This window comes from Ctenopharyngodon idella, chromosome 10, assembly GCF_019924925.1.
Source record: "Ctenopharyngodon idella isolate HZGC_01 chromosome 10, HZGC01, whole genome shotgun sequence".
NCBI lineage: Eukaryota > Metazoa > Chordata > Actinopteri > Cypriniformes > Xenocyprididae > Ctenopharyngodon > Ctenopharyngodon idella.
This window is the reverse complement of record NC_067229.1, coordinates 1,294,103-1,317,995: the sequence shown is the minus strand read 5'-3', so window position 1 is coordinate 1,317,995 and position 23,893 is coordinate 1,294,103. Positions and strand designations below refer to the sequence as shown.

Sequence of the window (23,893 nt, the reverse complement as noted above, 5' to 3'; positions counted from 1 at the left end):
TTATAAAAAGTCTTTTGAGGAGGCCAAACACACTCAATTTCAAAGACAGTTTACCAAGGTGGCCTCACAGAGGACCGAACACTTGATGTCACTGTCTAACTGGAGCTCGGGTGAGAGGAGGCCTCAGAAGAATTACACTTTATAACGAGAGGAGGCCAAACACACTAAATTCCAAAGACAGTTTATCAAGGCGGCCTCACAGAGGGCTTAGCACTTGATGTCGCTGTCTGACTTGAGCCCAGATGAGCAGAGGCCTCAGCAGAACAGCTCTCTATAGTGAGAGGAGGCCAACTAGCTTAACATAAAAACAATTTATCAAGGCGGCCACTATCACAGAGGGCCGAACACTTGATTTTACTGTTTTACTGGACTTAGAAACAGTTTACCAAGGCAGCCTTCACGGGGGCCAAGCACTTGATGTCACTAGCTGGAGCTCAAGTGAGCGGCAGCCTCAACAGAACGACTCTCAAAAAGCAAGAGGAGGCCAGCCCTACTCAACCTTCGAGACAGTTTACCAAGGTGGCCTCACAGTGGGCCGTACACCTGATGTCACTGTCTAGCTGGAGCTCAAGTGAGCGGCAGCCTCAACAGAACGACTCTCAAAAAGCAAGAGGAGGCCAGCCCTACTCAACCTTCGAGACAGTTTACCAAGGTGGCCTCACAGTGGGCCGTACACCTGATGTCACTGTCTAGCTGGAGCTCAAGTTAGCGGAGGCCTCCGCAGAATGACTCTCGGAAGCCAGCCAAACTCAACTAAAAGACTGTTGAGCAAGGCGGCCACACAGAGGGCCGAACACTTGATGTCACTTTTTAACTGGAGCTCAGGTGAGTAAATGACTCTCTAAAATGAGAGGAGGCCAAAAACACTCAACCTAAAAGACAATCTTTCTAGATGGGGGGCTCAACTGAGCGGAGCCCTAGGCAGAACAATCCTCAGATTGCAATGAGGCCAAACTACACTCAATCTTAAAGACAGCTCACTACAGCGGCCCATAGAGGACCGACACACTTAGTGAAACTGTCTATATAGAGCCCAACAGAGCGGAGGCCTCAATCGAACGATCCTCAGATCGGGATGAGGCCAAATGACGCACAACCTAAAAGACTGTCTTTCAATGTGAGGGGCTCCAATAAGCGAAGACCTAACAGAAAGATCCTCAGATCGGCATGTGGCCAAACTACACTCAATCTTAAAGACAACTCACCACAGCGCCCCACAGAGGGCCGACACACTTAATGACACTGTCTAGATAGAGCCCAAGAGAGCAGAGGCCTCAATCGAACGATCCTCGGATCAGGGTGAGGCCAAACTATACTCAAAGCTAAAAGACAGCTCACCACAGTGGCCCACAGAAGGCCGACACACTTGGTTTCACTGTGTACCTGGAGCTAAGGTGAGCTGAGGTCTAACTAAATGAGAAAGGTATTCAGGATTGCAATTGTCAGAATAATAGATTACTAATATTTCTGAACAGAGAGTTCCCCATGTCACAAATTCGAGAGGCCATTGAGGGGATTCTCCACTGATAGCAATTTATGTTTCCAAACAAGAAGTATTCATAAATGTAGCTGCAATGAGTCATTTTTAGGGCAGAAACGAAGTGGCAAGCTAAGCTAGCATGGCGGGAGCATCAGAGCACCTTTTTGTTTTTCAACATCTGCGTCTGCCGTCATTTACTCCGAAATATTATTAAAACTAATTTAATGATACAGTCTACATGATACAAACGGGACTCCTGTCAAATGAACCAGGCAACCTCAAAATTGACATGAGTGATTTGGTCTGCAAAAGGAACAGGACAAAGCCTCAAAGAAAGATGCCAAAAAGAAGAGGAGAAGGAGGAAGGACGAAGCCCAACCAGGAGAAGATCATCTCTAAAGGGAGGGAAAGAGATGATGCGATTAGAGAGCAAGAGAAATTAAATAAAAGATTAATTAAAATTGTAAAAGAAATTATTGTACAGAACGATTTTGAGTTTCGGTTGGAAACTTTAACAGGCAGGGTTGACACTCTGACCACAAAGGAGCCTCAGTGCTGTCTGTAAGTAAAAATAGGCTATAGGAGCAACTGACATCCTGTGGGTTTTAAAGAAACGAGGGGTGAGGGCAACAGATGTCTCTTGTGGCAGTTAGTAAAATCAGATATAGAAGTATAGAGCAAAATTCATGTATCTCTCGCTTTGCAATTGAAGCTGTTGCATCAAAACATGTAACTTACGCTTTGCAACAAAAACTTGCTGCAGAACACCGGAAAGAAATGGCCTAACTCTGACCTGTAATTATTAAAATGTATAAAAGAATATGCGATCATACTAAATGTTATTATATTTTAAATGATTTTCACTTCCTTACAAAAACTTATTGCTGACAAATGGGAAAAAGGATATTAGCAAACTATAAATATTTAAAAATTACAATTAATTAGTATTTGAGGGCTGCACTGTGATCCTTAAACAGAGTCTTTTAATATGTCATCAAACGATTCCTGTTTTAAATATGCCTAATAAGATTTTCTGATACAAATTGTTATACTGAATGACATTTGTAAATCATGGTAAAAAAAAAAGTATGATTGTCATTATTTTTTGCTCAGAAAAATATAAAATTAAACAGGACAAATTCTAATCTACAGTCAGGAAAAAAACTAAATTTAAAGCTATATTACACATTTATTTATTTTTTTGATGCTTTTGATGATTTATTTCTTTGACCCTACAGCCTCGTCAGCTTCCTGAACAAGAACATTTTGTACATATAAAGCATCTCTATTGATTTGGATATTGATATTTTTTTTATTTACCCGTTTCAATGTTATGTTATTTGCTTGCTTTTAAGTTAAGGTCATATATACTTGAATGCTTGAATGATTATGAAATTTAGTAACTGCAATTCTTCCTTTGTTTGTTATAAGATAACTAAGCAACAGTTAGGTTCTTGAGTTTGATACTTTGTGAACCAACCACAAAGGTTAACAAGAGGTGAAGAGAGCAGGTTGCAACCTCAAGTGGAGGTGAGCCAGACAAAAACCTCAGTGAAGAAGAGGAAGAGTTCTAGCAGACAACAGAGTAAACAACATCCTGCAGATAAATCATGAGTTGGAACGATGGATACTCGTACAACAGGAAGACCATACAGGGTATTGATCAATTGATGAATAATATGAAGTTGGAATTTACCAAAAAGTATTGTCTGAAGAGTAAAGGTTTCCTCAGATGCTGCCTGCATTAAGCGTAGGATATATGTTACCCTAACGAAGGACGCTTAACAGCATCTCCAATATTGCTGATTAAAAGCTAGATTATAGAGCCTTTTAGCTTAATCTGATTTGAAGTTTTATATTATTTTGCATTTAACTGCTTTGTATTGTAACCAATAAAATAAATATTTTTATTATTACAATTGCCTTTCATGAGACTTATAACTACAAACTGAAACTCAAAAAAGAACAACCACAAGATAGTCTTCTACGTCATTACTGAAGGACTTAATGTAGTTTAGGACTTTATTTAGTCGATTTAGGATAGATTTGACTAACCTTACCTGAATAATCTTAGGGTCAAAGGTGTACAATTAAGGTCACACTATTTAAAAGATAAAAGTATTATTAATCATATCAGTCACGAACATACAAAACACAAATGACACCCATATTCACGTTATGGACATTTGATGACAGGAAGCAGAAAAACCAAAGTGGTTTTTCTGCTTCCTGTCATCAACCGCCCGTAACTCAATATGTCCATTTGACTCCAAATACAGTTCGATTTTCTTATAACTATGTTCATAACAATAAATTATTTAGATCATTAATTCATAGCAACAGACAGAGTGATAGATGTTTCTATCTTCATGAAATCCCCTCATAGATCAAACCTTGACATCTTTAAAATCACGTCGCATTCAGTAAAACTACCATTATCGTTCTAAAAATTAAACTTTAAAAATTACGCAAATTCATTTAGGTCTGAATGACTTCAACATTTTCCTCTGATGTTCATATTCTGTTGAACTAAATCAGTCTGATGCCAGAAAAAGACATATAGAGTGCTTTATTCAATATAAACTATTTAGAAATAACCTTGTAGAATGTTGCTTAAACTGTGTAAAGTGTGTTTTTAGTACGTGTAAATATGCGAAATATCTGAATATCTCAACTCACCTCAGAAGACACAACAAACACGCTGACTGAATGAGGCGGGAAACGTCTCGGTTACTGTTGTAAACTCTGTTTCCTGATGGAGGGAACAGTGTCAAGTGACGACACTCGCGGTTGTATTTGGGAACCCAATCATCTCTGAGAATTCAGAAAAGGCCAGTGAGTATTGGCGAGTGGAATTTGCATTGCAGTTCTCATTGGTCTTTTCTGAATTCTCAGAGATGATTGGGGCTCCCAAGTATGACCCCTAGTGTCATCACTCAACGCCACATTGAGATGAATGACAAATGGGGAACTAGTGATGTTGCAAAATCAACAGTAGCTTATCAAAATGGCTAAATATGGCTCACTATGACAAAACATTTATACCGCAAAAGAAATGAAGTTAAAACAGTTAACAAAAAGTAAAATGTTAACAAAAATTCAATCTAAGTCATGTGTAGTGTGTAAAATAATTTATCAGACAGTTAAAGGCTTTATTAATCATGAAATTTGAAACACGGAAAAGCAATCATAACAGTTCAGTTTTTTATAAGTCTTTCAAAAAAAATGATAATTACCTAAATGTTTGATAATGCAATGCATTTTTGTTTTTTATATTGTAATAGGGCATTTTTTGTTGCACAATAGCTTACACACAGCACAAGCCTGATTTCAAACTTTAAATTGAATTTACAAAAAAAGACGAGTAAACAGTCAGTAATAAAATAAGAACAAATAAATTACAAGCAGTAGCACAAATTAATACAACAGAATAAAGATACAAATGAAATAAACAGGTAGGTCTAAAAGTATTCAGGTAAGAAATAATAATAATTAACAATTAAATTACAAAAGTTATTCAGACAAGAGCAGAAAGTGATTTTGACTTTTCATGTTTGATTAACATTAATGACACAGACAGCAGCAGGTATATTAAGCTACTGTTACTTTAAGAGCAAATGTACAGATCCAATAAACATAAAATTCCTTTTTTTAGTAAACTTTTTTTTTTTTTTAAACAAATTGTGCCTCTGTGTTTAAATAAATTCAATTATATTTAAAAATTTTCTTAAATGATAAAAAAAAACCTATCTCAGCTAATGCTGTAAACTATGTAGGAGCCATTCCTTACACATTACTATAATATTAAAGGTTACAATTAACAACAGAGCCCAAATTATTAAATTCAGTTAACCGCAGAGGTTGTATCTAATCTTCCTGGTTGTCTCGATGCAACTGCAGAGGTTGGACATGAACTGCCTGTCTGCCTCAACACGAACAAAGAGTTCGTACATAAATTTCCTGTTAACCCAGTGTTTCTCAAACCTGTCCTGGAGGACCCCCAGCCCTGCATATTTTGTATGTCTCGCTACATCTGACACACCCATTTCAGGTATTGCCATCTCTACTAATGAGCTCATGAGTTGAATCAGGTGTGATAGATTAGGGAGACATACAAAATGTGCAGGGCTGGGGGTCCTCCAGGACAGGTTTGAGAAACACTGGGTTAACCAGAGAGTCTGCTGGCCCAGTTATGTCCATGGTGGACACCCTCAAACTACCTGATTGTTTTGGCACAGCCCTTGTGGCCAGCACTAACCTCTCTGTGCCTTGTGTTTCAGTTTTGCCTGATCAGCTTTGTTGGCCTCTAGTTCCACCAGATCTGCCGTGGCGGTCTTCAAGCCCATCTGCCCTGCTGTGGTGGCCTTCAGCTCCGCCATGGGGGTTTTCAAGCACATCTACTCAGCTGCGGTGGTCATCTGCTCCGCCGTGGTGGTCCTCATGCCCATCTGCACTGCTGTGGGGGTCTCCAGCATCGCTGAGGTGGTCTTCAGCCCTTCCTGCTCCACCTGCTCCGCCCTGTTTGCCTGGCTTACCTCAAAATGTAGATCTGTATGCAGGTTACAAGGTATTTTATCTGAATGAAATAGAAACACCTCTCTCGGTTTTGCTCACATGCCAGCGATTACCCCTCCACGTGCCATAGGTTGCCGACCCCTGATATACAAGAATAAAACTTTTAGATATTGTCTTTTGCAACTCACTGAGATGTTGCCTTACTTTATGTGTTTTTTTGTATGACTGTGTAGAGAAGATGATTGAGTGAAACTTTTTCCCACATAGAGTGCAGTGATACGGTTTCTCTCCAGTGTGGATCCTCTCGTGTGTTTTCAGATGTTCTGACTGTCTGAATCTCTTGTCGCAGTGTGAACACTTGTAAGGTTTCTCTCCAGTGTGGATCCTCTCATGTCTTATCAGATAATCTGACCGACTGAAACTCTCGTCACAGTGTGAACACTTGTAAGGTTTCTCTCCAGTGTGGATCCTCTTGTGTTTTTTCAGGGATCCTGACTCACTGAATCTCTTTTCACAGTGTGAACACTTGTAAGGTTTCTCTCCAGTGTGGGTCCTCTTGTGGTTTTTCAGATGCGCTAATTTTTTAAATCTTTTGTCGCAGTGTGAACACTTGTAAGGTTTCTCTCCAGTGTGGATCCTCTCATGTTTTCTCAGGGATCCTGAATCATTGAATCTCTTCTCGCAGTGTAAACACATGTAAGGTTTCTCTCCAGTGTGGATCATCTGGTGCCGTTTCAAATGTCCAGCTGTAATAAAAGTCTTTTCACACTCGAAGCACATATGTTCTCTTACACCAGTATGTATTTTCTGATGTTTTTTTAAACCTTGCAGCACTAAAAATCTCTTTCCACACAAAGAACATGAATGTGGTTTCTCCTGTGAATGAACTTTCAGGTGGCTCTTCAGGTCTGAGGCCCTCAAAAATGTTTTGCCACACTGATCACATTTGTGACGCTTCTCTCCAGTGTGGATGATCATGTGTACCTTAAGGTGATCTTTTTTTCTAAAACTCTTCCCACACTGATCACATGTGAACGGTTTCTCTCCAGTGTGGATCATCATGTGAATATTGAGACTCTTTTTGTATGATAATCTCTTTCCACACTGAAGGCAGGTGAAACATTTCTTGTTTCTTCTTTTCAGTAAAGAAACACTTTCAGTCTGTGAGAAAGTTTTTTTTCCAGTTTTGACATCATGAAGCTTGTTCTCTTCGCTCTCCTCATTCTCCTCCATCAGGCCTGAAATGATAGTAAAAAAGTTACATTATAACTGAACCATAAAAAAAAAAAACAGAAATATGAAGTGAAAGCTAACAAAGGCTACACAAAATTATGATCTTTTTGATGCATTTTTATAAAATGAGGTACAATGATCTTCCAGTTATAATTTTTAAAGCATTATAGCCACAAATATTTCTCTAGTGAAAACTATTATGTTTGATGAACTCCACAATTATCTAACATACATTGCCTGGCCAAAAAAAAAAAAAAAAAAAAAAAAAAAAATCGCTGTGTGGATTTAAATAGGCAAATACTAGAGAGTCTATGACTGTATCATTATTGCTGTTATTATTATGTTTCTTGCATTTTACATGTTTGGCAATGGTTCTTTTAACCCTAAAAGATGGAGTGTGTAGCTTTTCATTTCTTAAACAACCATGTAGGAAGTCGTATCATGGCCATATTCCAAGATGACAATGCCAAGATTCATCAGGGTTAAAATTGTGAAAGAATGGTTGGGAGGGTGCATGAAGAATCATTTTACACATGAATTGGCACTTCTGAGTCCAGACCTTAACCTCGGTGAAAGTCTTTGGGATGTGCTGGAGTAGAGTGCTCACCTCTTGCATTGTCAATACAAGATCTTGACTAAAATCTGATGCACCTCTTGTGATATTTCCATTAAGAGGTGCATCATTTTTTGGTCGAGATCTTGTATTGACAATGCAAGAGGTGAGCACTCTGTAAAGTCTACTCCAGCACATCCCAAAAAATCCTTTTGAACAAGTCGGTTGAATGAAAGATTCAATGAGTCACTCATTAAGACAGTCAAATGATCTGTTCCTGAATGAATCAGCAATTTGAATGAATTGGTTGAATCTCAATGACTCTTTCATATATAATATTTCAAAAACGCCTTTCCCCTGAAGATTTTTAGCATGGTAATGGATATGACAATGTTAATGTATTTGGTCTAGGCGGAATAGATCTGCTACGCTGCTGCTGCTGTAGATTATTGCTGTTGTTGTAGATTATTGCTGCTGCTGCAGAGCAAGTACAGGAACTTGCTACTGTCAATACATGCGCTGATATGCTGCTGCGAGCAAAACATAGTGCTGCTGCACAAATAACATATATAAATAACCCATAGCAGATCTATACAGGTGGTGCTGGGGAAGGTGGAGGGTTTTAGAGGAACTCTGAAGTGCGCTGCAAACTGCTATAGTGAATATAACCAGCCATTTAAATGTGTGAGCAACAAGCTCATTGGCTACAGAACTGACATGGACCAATCAGCTTGTGCCAAGTAGTTAATGCTGTAATTAGTATCAGCTTGCGTTAAGGACCCATCAGCCAGCGCCATCTAGAGTTTCATGACTGAACTATGTATTTAACCTCATGACATGAGCACCAAGTTGAAATCCAAATTTGTTTTTACCTAGTAACAGAGAACTGCTGTACACACATGAAGAAACAATCATATTAGAGAAAATTGATTAAATGAATCATGTCACTTTTGCCATAAACAAGTTTAATATTTGGAGAAGCAAATACAAAGTAAAAGTGGAAACAAATGAGACAGATATCTCTATTGACTTGCAAGATAGCAAAGCATCTCAATAGAATAAAACCGAAAAAGCGGTCTGTTGCAAAGCTAAAAGATAGTATTGAACAACAAAGAACATCTTAAAAATATCTTTCTTAAAAGTGTTACAGCCTCTTCTTCGGATTCCTGAACAAAAAGGTTTTGTGCATATTTAAAAGATAAGAATATTATTTATCACATCTGACATGGATAATACATACAAACCACAACAAAAACACAAATACCCATATTTACAGTTTCGATTTTCTGCTTTCTCTCATTAACTGTCCATAACTGAATGTCCATATGACTCCAAATACAGTTTCTAATTACTACGTTCACAGCAATAAATTATTAAGATCATTAATTTATTGCAATGTTAAAAAGCTTGACAGAGCAATGTTTCTATCCCCATGAAATCCCCTCACAGATCAAACTTTGAGGTCTTTAAAATCACGCCACATTCAATAAAAACTACCATTATCATTCTAAAAATGAATCACACCAACTTTTTTTAAAAATTACACAAACTCATTCAGGTCTGAATTTGCTTCAACATTTTCCTCTGATGTTCATTTCCTGTTGAACTAAATCAGTCTCCAGAAAAGGTGCATATAATGTGCTTTATCCGATGAAAACTATTTAGAAATAACCTTGTTGAATGTTGCTTAAACTGTGCATTTTAAGGATGTGTAAATACACAAAATATCTGAACAACTTAACTCACCTCAGAAGACACAACAAACACGCTGACTGAATGAGGCAGGAAACCTCTCTGTTACTGTTGTAAGCATTTCCTGATGGAGGGAACGAGACATAGTGTTGAATGACAACACTAGGGGTTGTACTTGGGAACCCCAATCATCTCTGAGAATTCAGAAATGGCCAATGAGAGTTGGCGAGTGGAATTTGCAAGCCAACCCTGTCATATGGGCATAAAAGAGCAGCGTGCACCACTCCAGACAAGTTTGTATTAGTTTGTGTCATTCAGCAGATGGTTCAGCTCTGTGGCAGGAGGGACACCACGTGTTGTAAAGTTACAACATGCCAGCAGCCATATCACCCTGTAGCCCAAGACTGGTTGCCCACTGAAGCTAAGCAGGGCTGAGCCTGGTTAGTACCTGGATGGGAGACCTCCTGGGAAAAACTAGGTTGCTGCTGGAAGAGGTGTTAGTGAGGCCAGCAGGGAGCACCCTGTGGTCTGTGTGGGTCCTAACGCCTCAGTATAGTGACAGGGACACTATACCGTCAAAAAAAAAGCAACGTCCTTCAGATGAGACGTTAAACCGAGGTCCTGACTCTCTGTGCTCATTAAAAATCCCAGGATGCCCTTCGAAAAGAGTAGGGGTGTAACCCCGACATCCTGGCCAAATTTGCCCATTGGCCTCTATCCATCATGTCCTCCTAATCATCCCTATATTCTGACTGGCTTCATCACACTGTCTCCTCTCCATCAATAAGCTGGTGTGTGGTGGGCGTTCTGGCACAATATGGCTGCTGTCGCATCATCCAGGTGGATGCTGCATATTGGTGGTGGTTGAGGAGATTCCCCCTTCCATATGTAAAGCGCTTTGAGTACCCAGAAAAGCGCTATATAAATGTAACAAATTATTATTATTATTATTATTAACCGAGACATTCCGTATCTGTCATCTCAACATAGTGTCGAATAACAACACTAGGGGTCCCTATGGAAAATGCCACGGCACTGAACTTAGTTACGAGGTTAGATGGGGCACATGTCGGCAAGCGTTAGCATGCCAAGTTACAAATGCACTCACAGCATTGTAACCTACCCAACACTCCATGCAAGCAGTATAGTCCTTCATACCGCTCGGGGACTGAAGGACAGTACTTAAAATGGGAGTAGGTCGCTTCAGCTGGACTACCTTGACCTTTTCTTTTCTTAAATTTTTTTTTTCCCCCAGGAAATATCAGCAGCTGACACAGACCAGAACGTTGAGGAAGCACTCATTTTCCCAGATGGGAGAAAGAACACCACGGAGACCACATCCTACCCAAAGGGGAGGTAGTATATGGAGTCGGGGTGTTGCGATAAAGTGGTATTGATGATAACCATGATATTTAAAACATGAAATATCAATATCATGTTAATTAAGGGTGTGACAATATACTGGTATTGGCACTAACCATAATATTTCAAACGAAAAGTACATATATGCAGGTCCGTCGCAAGGGGGGTGCGAGGCCCTGTGTGAACTTGGTGTGCGAGGCCCGGGGGGGTTGCTATAGTAATGGGGGTCTACTGTTGCTGCAATGTCCAACATTTTGTTGTTTGTATTGTGGATATTTAAGAAAAATTTGCTTTGCTTTGTATAATTAGTTTAACAACTGTGTAACTGAACTGCGCACAATATTTTTGACGCTTAAATTCTGTTCTAAATTAGTCAGTAAACAAACATACAGTATCGAGAGAACAACCAGCGCTGTTTTTCATTTGTTTTCCTCTGTGAACATGCACTAAATGAATGTCTGACAATTTCGTTGCTTTTTGAAATTTTTGGATTAAAAAAAAGTTTGAAACGTCTAGAGATAGAGTAGTCTACACTCGACATGCACACGCTCAGAGCAATAATGTAAGTTACTGCGTAACACATTTTTAACAAGCAGAATACAGTCACAATACACAGTCTCACTTTTAGCTATGTCTTTTAACTATTATAGTATTTCGAAGAACAAAAACATGAATTTTAACTACTGGCTTTACATCATCATGAAGTCAGCTCTCACTTTACTTTGGTGCGATGCCCTGTGCAGTCGCACACTTGGCACAGCCCTTGCGACAGTACTGCATATATAATAATTTGGCACGTAAATAATCCAGTGGCAAGTACAATAGGTGGTGGTATTGCACCTTAACTCTGCCATCTGTCATAAAACAGAAGACTCAGTGCGCAGCTACTACTGCCATCCAAAATCGTGTTGTCCAACAAGACAGAGGAGAGGCTCTACCCACACTCCAAAAAGTAAGCTCGGCATTATGGGAGTTTTTGGATTTAAAGAAAATGACTCGATAGACACCCCAGTCTGCAGGACTTGCCGATCAACAGTGACCACAAATGGGGGCGATAATACCAGCATCCTGTTCACCCACATCCGCATTTATCATTCTGCGGATTTCGCCACTGTACAGAGAGTAAGTTGCAATTATTTTACTAGTCCTGAAACGAGAAATGTTACATTAATTAGGCTTTTAGTCCAAAAGTGTGGTCATTTGGATAAAAACGTATAGATTATTGTACACTATATTGCCAAAAGTATTGGGACACCCCTCCAAATCATTGAATTCAGGTGTTCCAATCACTTCCATGGCCACAATCGTATAAAATCAAGCACCTAGGCATGCAGACTGCTTCTACAAACATTTGTGAAAGAATGGGTCGCTCTCAGGAGCTCAGTGAATTATGGTGTGGTACCGTGAGAGGTTTGCCACCTGTGCAGTAAGTCCATTCGTGAAATTTCCTCACTTCTAAATCTTCCACGGTCAACTGTTAGTGGTATCATAAAGTGGAAACAATTGGGAACAACAGCACCTCACCCACGAAGTGGTAAGCCACGTAAAATCACAGAGCGGGGTCAGCGCATGCTGAGGTGCACAGTGCGCAGAAGTCGCCAACTTTCTGCAGAGTCAATAGCTACAGACCTCCAAACTTCGTGTGGCCTTCAAATTAGCTCAAGGACAGTGTGTAGAGAGCTTCGTGGAATGGGTTTCCATGGCAGAGCAGCTGCTTCCAAGCCTTACATCACCAAGTGCAATGCAAAGTGTCGGATGCAGTGGTGTAAAGCACGCCGCCACTGGACTCTAGAGCAGTGGAGACATGTTCTCTGGAGTGACGAATCACACTTCTCTGTCTGGCAATCCGATGGACGAGTCTGGGTTTGGCGGTTGCCAGGAGAACGGTACTTGCCTGACTGCATTGTGCCAAGTATAAAGTTTGGTGGAGGGGGATTATGGTGTGGGGTTGTTTTTCAGGGGTTGGGCTTGGCCCCTTAGTTCCAGTGAAAGGAACTCTTAATGCTTCAGCATACCAAGACATTTTGGACAATTTCATGCTCCCAACTTTGTGGGAACAGTTTGGGGATGGCCCCTTCCCGTTCCAACATGACTGCGCACCAACGCACAAAGCAAAGTCCATAAAGACTTTTAAATAAATTTTATTATAAAAATTTAATTTATGTCTGTTGAACTTGGCAGTATTTTCTCTCTCCTGGTTATTCTCTAAAGCAAGAATCTCAATTGTTGTAATTGTTGAATACAATAGTTTGATTCATTGGCTAAACACAAAAGAAAGCAAAACACCAAGTAAGGTAAAGATGAATTTGACTGATAAGTTTTCTACAGATATCATGATATCATTACTGTGAATTCTTTTGGCCATGATAACAGAGGTAAAAAATCTGATATTGTGACAGCCCTAATGTGTAAAATACATCACATGGACTTCCCGCTTGAGAAGTAAGAATTGAGAAACGTCAAAATGGTAGTAGTGTAGCTGTCTAGATTTTATCAAAAAGATCTTTATTTGTGGTTCGAATATGAACGAAAGTCTGAGGGGTTTGGAACAACATGAAGGTGAGTAATTAATGACAGAATTTTCATTTTTGGGTGAACTAACCCTTTAAGTATTTTCTAATTTCATTAAACATTCATTTGATTTCATTAACAATTTTTTTTTAATCAAACATGGACCTTCATTTTCATTGAAAAGTCTTATTTCTTCTATTGTAGGCTCATTTTGTAAATTTAAGCTATTAATTTAGATAAGCGAAAACTGGGTGGCCATCATGCCCATACTGTTTTATGGTGCATATATTTTTAAACACCTTTTACCTTACTTTGATTATTCTCAGCTTAGGTAAAGTAAGTCAAATCTGTCCTAAATCAAAAGCATCTGAAATACTTTTCCTTTTTTAGTACATTGTTGTTGTGTAAACATACCCTTATATTGAAGGGATTTTGTTGCTTGACAATATTATTGTCACATTTGATGAGGATGCGGCTTCACCCTTGAAAGTGCTGGATCTGAAGATGAACTAATTACTGTGATTGCTTTTTATATGATTATGTAGAGAAGATTACTGAGTGAAACTCTTCCCACATGCACTGAAGTGATATGGATTCTCCCCAGTGTGGATCCTCTCATGTGTTTTCAGATGTCCTGACTGATTGAATCTCTGATCGCAGTGTGAACACTTGTAAGGTTTCTCTCCAGTGTGGATCCTCTCATGTGTTTTCAGGTCTCCTGACCGACTGAATCTCTTGTTGCAGTGTGAACACTTGTAAGGTTTCTCTCCAGTGTGGATCCTCTCGTGTGTTTTCAGGGCTCCTGACCGATTGAATCTCTTGTCGCAGTGTGAACACTTGTAAGGTTTCTCTCCAGTGTGGATCCTCTCGTGTGTTTTCAGGGCTCCTGACCGATTGAATCTCTTGTCGCAGTGTGAACATTTGTAAGGTTTCTCTCCAGTGTGTATTCTCTGGTGCCGTTTCAAATCTTCAGTTGTAATAAAAGACTTCCCACACTCAAAGCACACATAAGCTTTTTCACCAGTATGTATTTTCTGATGAACTTTTAAATTCTGCAGATGTGAAAAACTCTTTCCACACAAAGAACATGAATGTGGTTTCTCCTGTGAATGAACTTTCAGGTGGATCTTCAGGCCTGAAGCCCAAAAAAATGTTTTGCCACATTGATCACATTCATGCATTTTCTCTCCAGTGTGGATGTTCATGTGGTCCTTAAGGTGAACCTGTTGTCTAAAACTCTTTCCACACTGATCACATGTGAACGGTTTCTCTCCAGTGTGGATCCTCAAGTGAACATTTAGACTCTTTTTGTATGTGAAACTCTTCCCACATTGATCACATGTGTGCGGTTTCTCTCCAGTATGGATATTCATGTGGGCCTTAAGGTGAACCTGTTGTCTAAAACTCTTTCCACACTGGTCACATGTGAACGGTTTCTCGCCAGTGTGGATCATCATGTGAACCTTGAAACTCTTTTTGTGTGTGAAACTCTTTCCACACTGATCGCATGTGAACGGTTTCTCTCCGGTGTGGATCCTCATGTGATCCTTAAGATTCTTTTTGTATGTGAAACTCTTTCCACACTGACGGCAAGTGAAACATTTCTTGTCTCTTCTTTTCAGTAAAGAAATACTTTCAGTCTCTGGGCAAGTTTTTTCTCCAGTTTTGACATGTTTCTCCTCCTCTTCACTCTCCTCATTCTTCAGCATCACGTCTGAAATAAAAGTAAAAAAAGTTCCATTTTAAATAAATCAGAGTAAAATGTAAGTAGACAACAGCTACACTAAATAATTTTGAAAACAGGGTCGTTTTGAGATCATTGTCATCTGTATGTGCAAAAACGCAAAGGAAAAATTTTAGTCCATCGTTGACTTGTAAATGTACCGTCAGATTGAAGAGATTTTATTGCTCAATGGTATTATTTACCCCTTTTCCACCATCATGAACCGGGTGCTTGTTCAGAGCTAGTGCTATTGCCAGTTCGGAGTTGGTTCAACTGACGAGCCTTATAAGAACCAATTTGCCTTTCCACGGACTAGAGAGCCAGCACAGAGCCAGGTTTTACGTCACTGTATATGTCTTATCTTTCCCAGCAGCGACAAACAAACACACCAAGCTTGTTCAAGATGCATCAGCTTCTCACAGACAAATCGGCGCATGACTTCAAAACACCTTGTGAGAAATCCAAAAGCACAAGGAGTCATATGCCCTACAAACACTCCCGTGGCACTCCGATGTCACACGCCAATTGGTCCGCGTAGCTCCGATGCATCTTGAACAAGACTTCCATCAACAATGGCGGACGTTTTGTTTCTATTGATGCACATAGCTTTGCGAACCTACATCAGCATCCAACCATGGCGAATCCAACATGTTCGTGCAGCTCGCTATAATTTGTTTAGACGGAGATTACAATCGAGCTGCTATTAGCTCGATTAGCTGCTGTCACAAGTTTCTGTTCTTCTTGTTGGTCACGGTAACCCCGTCCCCAGCCCCTGACACAAGCGGTTCTTACTTCTAGACCAGCAATGTTTTGGTGGTAATTACGAACCACTTTTCCTGGTTCAGAGCTGGTGCTTTGGGTGTCAAAAGACTGATTTGAAACTAGGCTCTGGTTCTGAACCAGCACTCAAACTACCTAGGTGGAAATTGGGTAATTGTGTCACATTTGGTGAAGATGTGGCTTCACACTTGAAAGTGCTAGATCTGAAGATGAACTACTTACTGTGATTGTTTTTTGTATGTCTGCGTAGAGAAAATGAACGAATGAAACTCTTCCCACATGCAGTGCAGTGATACAGCTTCTCTCCAGTGTGGATCATCTCATGTGTTTTCAGGGCTCCGGAATCACTGAATCTCTTGTCACAGTGTGAACACTTGTAAGGTTTCTCTCCAGTGTGGATCCTCTCATGTTTATTTAGGGCTCCGGAATCAATGAATCTCTTGTCACAGTGTGAACACATGTAAGGTTTCTCTCCAGTGTGGATCCTCTCATGTTTTTTAAGCGTTCCTGAATCACTGAATCTCTGGTTGCAGTGTGAACACTTGTAAGGTTTCTCTCCAGTGTGGATCCTTTCATGTGTTTTCAGATGTACTGATTGACTGAATCTCTTGTCGCAGTGTGAACACTTGTAAGGTTTCTCTCCAGTGTGTATTCTCTGGTGCCGATTCAAATCTTTTGTAGTAATAAAACTCTTCCCACACTCAAAGCACACATGAACTTTTTCACCAGTATGTATTTTCTGATGAACTTTTAAATTCTGCAGATGATAAAAACTTTTTCCACACAAAGAACATGAATGTGGTTTCTCCTCTGAATGAACTGTGATGTGCATCTTCAGGCCTGAAGCCCACAAAAATGTTTTTCCACATTGATCACATTTGTGCAGTTTCTCTCCAGTATGGATGTTCATGTGCTCCTTAAGGTGTCCTTGATGGGCAAAACTCTTTCCACACTGATCACATGTGAATGGTTTCTCTCCAGTGTGGATCATCATGTGATCCTTGAGATTCTTTTTGTGTGTGAAACTCTTCCCACACTGATCACATGTGAACGGTTTCTCTCCAGTGTGGATTTTCATGTGTTCCTTAAGGTGAACTTGTTGTCTAAAACTCTTCCCACACTGATTGCATGTGAACGGTTTCTCTCCAGTGTGGATCCTCATGTGAACCTCAAAACTCCTTTTGTGTGTGAAACTCTTCCCACACTCATCACATGTAAAAGGTTTCTCTCCAGTGTGGATTTTCATGTGTGTCTTAAGGTGAACTTGTTGTCTAAAACTCTTTCCACACTGACCGCATGTGAACGGTTTCTCTCCAGTGTGGATCCTCATGTGAATCTTCAAAGTCTTTGTGTCTGTGAAACTTCTTCCACACTGAAGGCAGGTGAAACATTTCTTGTCTCTTCTTTTCAGTAAAGAAATAGTACTCCCAGTCTGAGAGCAAGTTTTTTCTTCAGTTTTGATATGATATTTCTCCTCTTCATTGTCTTCATTCTTCAGCACCACATCTGAAACAGAAATAAAATGTAGGGCTGTCAAGCGATTAATTAATTGATCTAATTAATCACATTTACACTTCAGTTACGCTTTTTTTGTAAGTTGAATACGGAAGGCGGCCTGGCAGAAGCTAGTTATTTTACTTTATAATGTGTTAAATATGGATATTTTTCTTACACAAATGCATTGCTTTACTTCACAAGGCCTTTATTAACCCCCCAGAGCCATGTAGAGTATGTTTAGGATAGATGGATGCACTTATTTGAATTTCAAATAGGTGGTTTCCATGCACTGCCATTATAAAGCTTAGGAGCATCAAGATGATCATTAATATAACTCTGATTTTATTCGTCTGAAAGAAGAAAGTCATATACACTTAGGACAGCTTGAGGGTGAGTAAACCATGGGGAAAATTTAAAGTAAATTCAAAGCGAACTAATCCTTTAAATATAAGTTTAACTTAACAGCAAGTTTGAGCTTCAGCAAGAACCAACAAGGTTAATTCTTGTGTTGCGCAGCACATTTGAGCTTCCGTAAGAACCAATGAGGTTCATTCTCATGTTATGTAGGACACTTGAGCTTCTGCAAGAACCAATGAGGTTCATTTTCGTGTTACGCAGCCAGTTAAGCTTCAGCAAGAACCAATGAGGTTCATTTTCGTGCGTAGCACAGCACGTTTGAGTTTCCACAAGATGTTTGTTTCTGAACGTCAATTAGGTTTGAGCTTCTGTTTGTTCACTAATTAATGTTTATATGTGCATAAAAGCATAAATTAAATCTGTTCATCATATAAAGCAATCAGGCTGTCTATGAAGGGACAGAATGCTCTCAGAATTTATTAAAAAGATCTTCATTTGTGGTTCGAAGATGAACGAAAGTCTTAAGGGTTACAGGTTTGAAACGGAGGGTAATTACTGAAAGATTTTTAATTTTCGTGTGACCTATCCCTTTAAAAGCAAACGAAAGGAAGAAAAAATTACAATCCATGGCAAAAATGGGTGAGACGTGAGTGAAGATTTGGAAAAAGAAACAAGAGATTGCATGTCCAGTGGAATAACTAATGGGAGTATTGTTAAAAATCGCAAAAAAAAAAAAAGGTGACCATATCGCAAAACAGAATACAAAGCTTAAATCTATGGGCTCTTGTACCTCTCTCATTCGGCATGAATCCAAATGTTTCCATGGCTGCAGTGTATTTACATAATTTTAAGACCTGCCAAGGACCAGATGATTTTATTTTATGTCCTGATACATTAAACCACAGAATTCAAAGGGGAGTATTTTGTCCTTCAGCCTCATTAATGAAGAATCAGGAATAAACACCAACCTCTTTGTTCTTCAGTGTGTTTCATTCTGCAGTGTTCTGGATCTCTCATGTTCTCACTGTCCTTCAATAAACTCTGTCTTTGCAGATTTCAGCTCTTCCTGATGGTTTGATGCTCGTCTTCACTTGTAGGCTGATGGGAATATTCCAGCATTTATTGGTGAATTGCAGTGGGAGGAGCTTCACTGAAGGAGGAGGAGCAGATCTGACAAAATCAAGAAGAAATCACTGAGTTTGTTTTTATACCATTTCACACATTTTAAGTATTTATGTTTATCTATCTATCCATATTATGCCTGTCTACCCATCTATCTAATAAAGTAACTTTTAAGTAAATTTATGGTAAAGTGTTTTATACTTACATTTTTATTTCTAAGAATTTCATCCACATACTTTACACCTACATACTATCATACTTTATTAAAATATAGGCAGATAATTATAGAAAAATAAGCAGTAGTGGCACAACAATTAACAGATATCAAATATACAGGTGCTGGTCATATAATTAGAATATCATCAAAAAGTTGATTTATTTCACTAATTCCATTCAAAAAGTGAAACTTGTATATTATATTCATTCATTACACACAGACTGATATATTTCAAATGTTTATTTCTTTTGATTTTGATGATTATAACTGACAGCTAAGGAAAATTCCAAAATTCAGTATCTCAGAAAATTAGAATTGTGAAAAGGTTAAATATTGAAGACACCTGGTGCCACACTCTAATCAGCTAATTAACTCAAAACACCTGCAAAGGCCTTTAAATGGTCTCTCAGTCTAGTTCTGTAGGCTACACAATCATGGGGAAGACTGCTGACTTGACAGTTGTCCAAAAGACAACCATTGACACCTTGCACAAGGAGGGCAAGACACAAAAGATCATTGCAAAAGAGGCTGGCTGTTCACAGAGCTCTGTGTCCAAGCACATTAATAGAGAGGCGAAGGGAAGGAAAAGATGTGGTAGAAAAAAAGTGTACAAGCAATAGGGATAACCGCACCCTGGAGAGGATTGTGAAACAAAACCCATTCAAAACTGTGGGGGAGATTCACAAAGAGTGGACTGCAGCTGGAGTCAGTGCTTCAAGAACCACTACGCACAGACGTATGCAAGACATGGGTTTCAGCTGTCGCATTCCTTGTGTCAAGCCACTCTTGAACAACAGACAGCGTCAGAAGCGTCTCGCCTGGGCTAAAGACAAAAAGGACTGGACTGCTGCTGAGTGGTCCAAAGTTATGTTCTCTGATGAAAGTAAATTTTGCATTTCCTTTGGAAATCAGGGTCCCAGAGACTGGAGGAAGAGAGGAGAGGCACACAATCCACATTGCTTGAGGTCCAGTGTAAAGTTTCCACAGTCAGTGATGGTTTGGGGTGCCATGTCATCTGCTGGTGTTGGTCCACTGTGTTTTCTGAGGTCCAAGGTCAACGCAGCCGGAAGTTTTAGAGCACTTCACGCTTCCTGCTGCTGACCAACTTTATGGAGATGCAGATTTCATTTTCCAACAGGACTTGGCACCTGCACACAGTGCCAAAGCTACCAGTACCTGGTTTAAGGACCATGGTATCCCTGTTCTTAATTGGCCAGCAAACTCGCCTGACCTTAACCCCATAGAAAATCTATGGGGTATTGTGAAGAGGAAGATGCGATATGCCAGACCCAACAATGCAGAAGAGCTGAAGGCCACTATCAGAGCAACCTGGGCTCTTATAACACCTGAGCAGTGCCACAGACTGATCGACTCCATGCCACGCCGCATTGCTGCAGTAATTCAGGCAAAAGGAGCCCCAACTAAGTATTGAGTGCTGTACATGCTCATACTTTTCATGTTCATACTTTTCAGTTGGCCAAGATTTCTAAAAATCCTTTCTTTGTATTGGTCTTAAGTAATATTCTAATTTTCTGAGATACTGAATTTGGAATTTTCCTTAGTTGTCAGTTATAATCATCAAAATTAAAAGAAATAAACATTTGAAATATATCAGTCTGTGTGTAATGAATGAATATAATATACAAGTTTCACTTTTTGAATGGAATTAGTGAAATAAATCAACTTTTTGATGATATTCTAATTAAATGACCAGCACCTGTATATGTTAGGACTTAAGTGAAATGTAATATGACTTGGATAAATTTGGTTTTATATTCGCACATTCGGACTTCTGCATAGGCTACAATAACTTTGTACACTACATTGGACATTCAGTGGACGTTCGCAAGTAAGTATGCCATTAAAATACTTGCCCATTTTGATCGATTGTGAAAAATGTTGTAGGTTTACAATCGTTGGTTGTAAATATCGTGTCGCTGTTTAGAATTTGCAAACATTAACTTTATTGCACATTATTAGAACGTTCTTAAACGCGGAAGTCTGAATGTGCGAATATAAAACCAACTTTACCCAAGTCATATAGTTGGAGTGCTAACGTTATTTCTGATTTGATTGGATGGCAGACCGCGCCGACACGAGCCATGAGGCCAGTTTGCAAACTAAGGTAAGACTATTAAATGCTGATTAATTTGCACATTTGACGCGGGTATTTTAGACTTTGGACTGAAAAATAGACTATATTTTCTGTGATTCATGTGCCTTGAAACAAATGAACATAAATAACGCAGCATATACAGGTGCTGGTCATATAATTAGAATATCATCAAAAAGTTGATTTATTTCACTAATTCCATTCAAAAAGTGAAACTTGTATATTATATTCATTCATTACACACAGACTGATATATTTCAAATGTTTATTTCTTTTCATTTTGATGATTATAACTGACAACTAAGGAAAATCCCAAATTCAGTATCTCAGAAAATTAGAATATTGTGAAAAGGTTCAATATTGAAGACACCTGGTGCCACACTCTAATCAGCTAATTAACTCAAAACACCTGCAAAGGCCTTTAAATGGTCACTCAGTCTAGTTCTGTAGGCTACACAATCATGGGGAAGACTGCTGACTTGACAGTTGTCCAAAAGACGACCATTGACACCTTGCAAGGAGGGCAAGACACAAAAGAGGAAGTTTTAGAGCACTTCATGCTTCCTGCTGCTGACCAACTTTATGGAGATGCAGATTTCATTTTCCAACAGGACTTGGCATCTGCACACAGTGCCAAAGCTACCAGTACCTGGTTTAAGGACCATGGTATCCCTGTTCTTAATTGGCCAGCAAACTCACCTGACCTTAACCCCATAGAAAATCTATGGGGTATTGTGAAGAGGAAGATGCCATATGCCAGACCCAACAATGCAGAAGAGCTGAAGGCCACTATCAGAGCAACCTGGGCTCTTATAACACCTGAGCAGTGCCACAGACTGATCGACTCCATGCCACGCCGCATTGCTGCAGTAATTCAGGCAAAAGGAGCCCCAACTAAGTATTGAGTGCTGTACATGCTCATACTTTTCATGTTCATACTTTTCAGTTGGCCAACTTTTTCAGTTTCTAAAAATCCTTTCTTTGTATTGGTCTTAAATAATATTCTAATTTTCTGAGATACTGAATTTGGGATTTTCCTTAGTTGTCAGTTATAATCATCAAAATTAAAAGAAATAAACATTTGAAATATATCAGTCTGTGTGTAATGAATGAATATAATATACAAGTTTCACTTTTTGAATGTAATAAGTGAAATAAATCAACTTTTTGATGATATTCTAATTATATGACCAGCACCTGTAAATAATTTAACAAACTTAGAAAAATAAATGTACAAATGTAAAAGAAACATAACGCACTGATTGAATTTAACTCAACTTGTTTTTGTTCAGTGTGTTTTATTTGATACATGGTTCATCACAGATTAATGAACTGCTTGTAGATGTCACAATAGCTGATCGTGTAGTTTGTTGATCTCCAAGTCTGTTGACATCAATAAAATGATCTTAATGTGGCAAATTTACAGATCTGAAAACATCAACATAATGAATGAGGTGAAAACAGGATCTATTGACATGAAATAAAGAGGCTTTTCAGCTGCTCTGATAATAGTGATGATTCATAGACTATCAATACTCATTAAACAAGACATTCAGGATCAGCAGCAGATCATCTCACTTTATTCTAAGGATTTGCTGCTAGAAACAGATTGTTTTGAGTCACAATATATGCTGAAAGCCTATGCTCCAAATACAGTTTCTTAAATGATACAGAAAAATAGCAGTAATATAAAGACAGACAATAATGACACCCATCTTTATTAACCACTTAAATTTGTCCATATGAACCTAAATATAGTTCGATTTCCTAACAACTGCATTCATAACAACAAAGTAGTTTGAAAATCTTACCGTTTTGTATGTGAAGAGAAGCAGGCAAATAATCTTCTTCTTTAAAAATAATCGTTTTACTTAGCAGTCACACAAATAGCGCTGAACCCGATGAAAACATTTTAGAAATGAGCCCGTAAATGTTGCTTTAACAAACGGTCTTACATTAGACTGAACTGCTCGCCTCAGAAGGAACGCGCGAATGATGACGTCATTACCGCGAGACGAGATCAACGGCAGATTATCAGAAACGCGCCAAATACAAATTAGGGTAAAACAATTACTAATATAGACCTAAATAGTTCTGTTTGGTAATCAGTTGGTATTTTTTTATATTTATTTCTCTATGGGCGGACATAGTTCAACCTCATTTGTGTCTGTGTGTGATGAATGCAGACTCAAAAAGAATTCAATTCATTTATTTTCAAAAATGAACAATACAACCAAATTATAAATAAAAACATAGGAAATATCCTAGTTAAACAAATGAAAGCATTCAAGATGTTCCATACTCAGCATTATAAACATAAGCATTATAAGAAAATTTAACAAAATGAAACTATGATATTTATATCATGAAGAAAAATGATGTACAAGAATAAAGTATTTAGTCCATCTTGTTGATCTCACCGTTGAAACGTCTGGTCTTGAAGATAAACTATATATACTGTGACAAACTTAGATGATGTTTCTTTGGTCTGAAAAAACAAAAAAACAACAGAAATTCAACATTTCCACTAAAACTTAGGGGTGTAACAATACACTCATGTCACGATTCTATAAATATCGTGATACTGAACTCAAAATACGATTGTTATCTTGAGCCAAAACAAAGGAAAGATTTTTTATTATTACTACATTTATTTTATTATCAGAAATATTTCCCCAGTGCATTATTATGCATTATATTTAACATTATATAGTAGTTTAATGTAGTAATGTCACTGA

General features: G+C 38.7%; 1 protein-coding gene and 1 long non-coding RNA gene across 10 annotated transcripts in view; one reads left to right on the top strand and one right to left on the bottom strand.

Annotated features, from left to right (window-relative positions):
* LOC127521138 (zinc finger protein 239-like) overlaps positions 1-23,893 on the bottom strand; it is a 107,532-nt gene that overhangs the window by 74,536 nt on the left and 9,103 nt on the right. For 2 of the 9 annotated variants that reach the window (XR_007932285.1, XM_051910112.1), the window contains one exon: positions 23,349-23,643. The exons of 1 other annotated variant lie outside the window; for it this stretch is intronic. Coding sequence is in view for 5 of the 8 variants with exons in the window: in XM_051910112.1 (XP_051766072.1) it covers positions 23,624-23,643 (20 nt within the window). In the remaining 3 variants the exon portion in view is untranslated. Of the gene's footprint in view, positions 1-4,159; positions 4,180-4,596; positions 7,234-9,527; positions 9,721-13,760; positions 13,902-18,736; positions 18,874-23,348; positions 23,644-23,893 lie in introns of those variants that run through there. 6 more of the 9 variants (XM_051910120.1, XM_051910119.1, XM_051910128.1 and 3 more) reach the window with 6 other exon arrangements.
* Positions 13,959-23,893, top strand: part of LOC127521174 (uncharacterized) — a 53,875-nt gene continuing 43,940 nt past the window's right edge. Inside the window, exons 1-2 of the long non-coding RNA XR_007932299.1 lie at positions 13,959-14,106; positions 14,191-14,274. This is a non-coding gene — a long non-coding RNA (uncharacterized LOC127521174). The remainder of the gene's footprint in view (positions 14,107-14,190; positions 14,275-23,893) is intronic.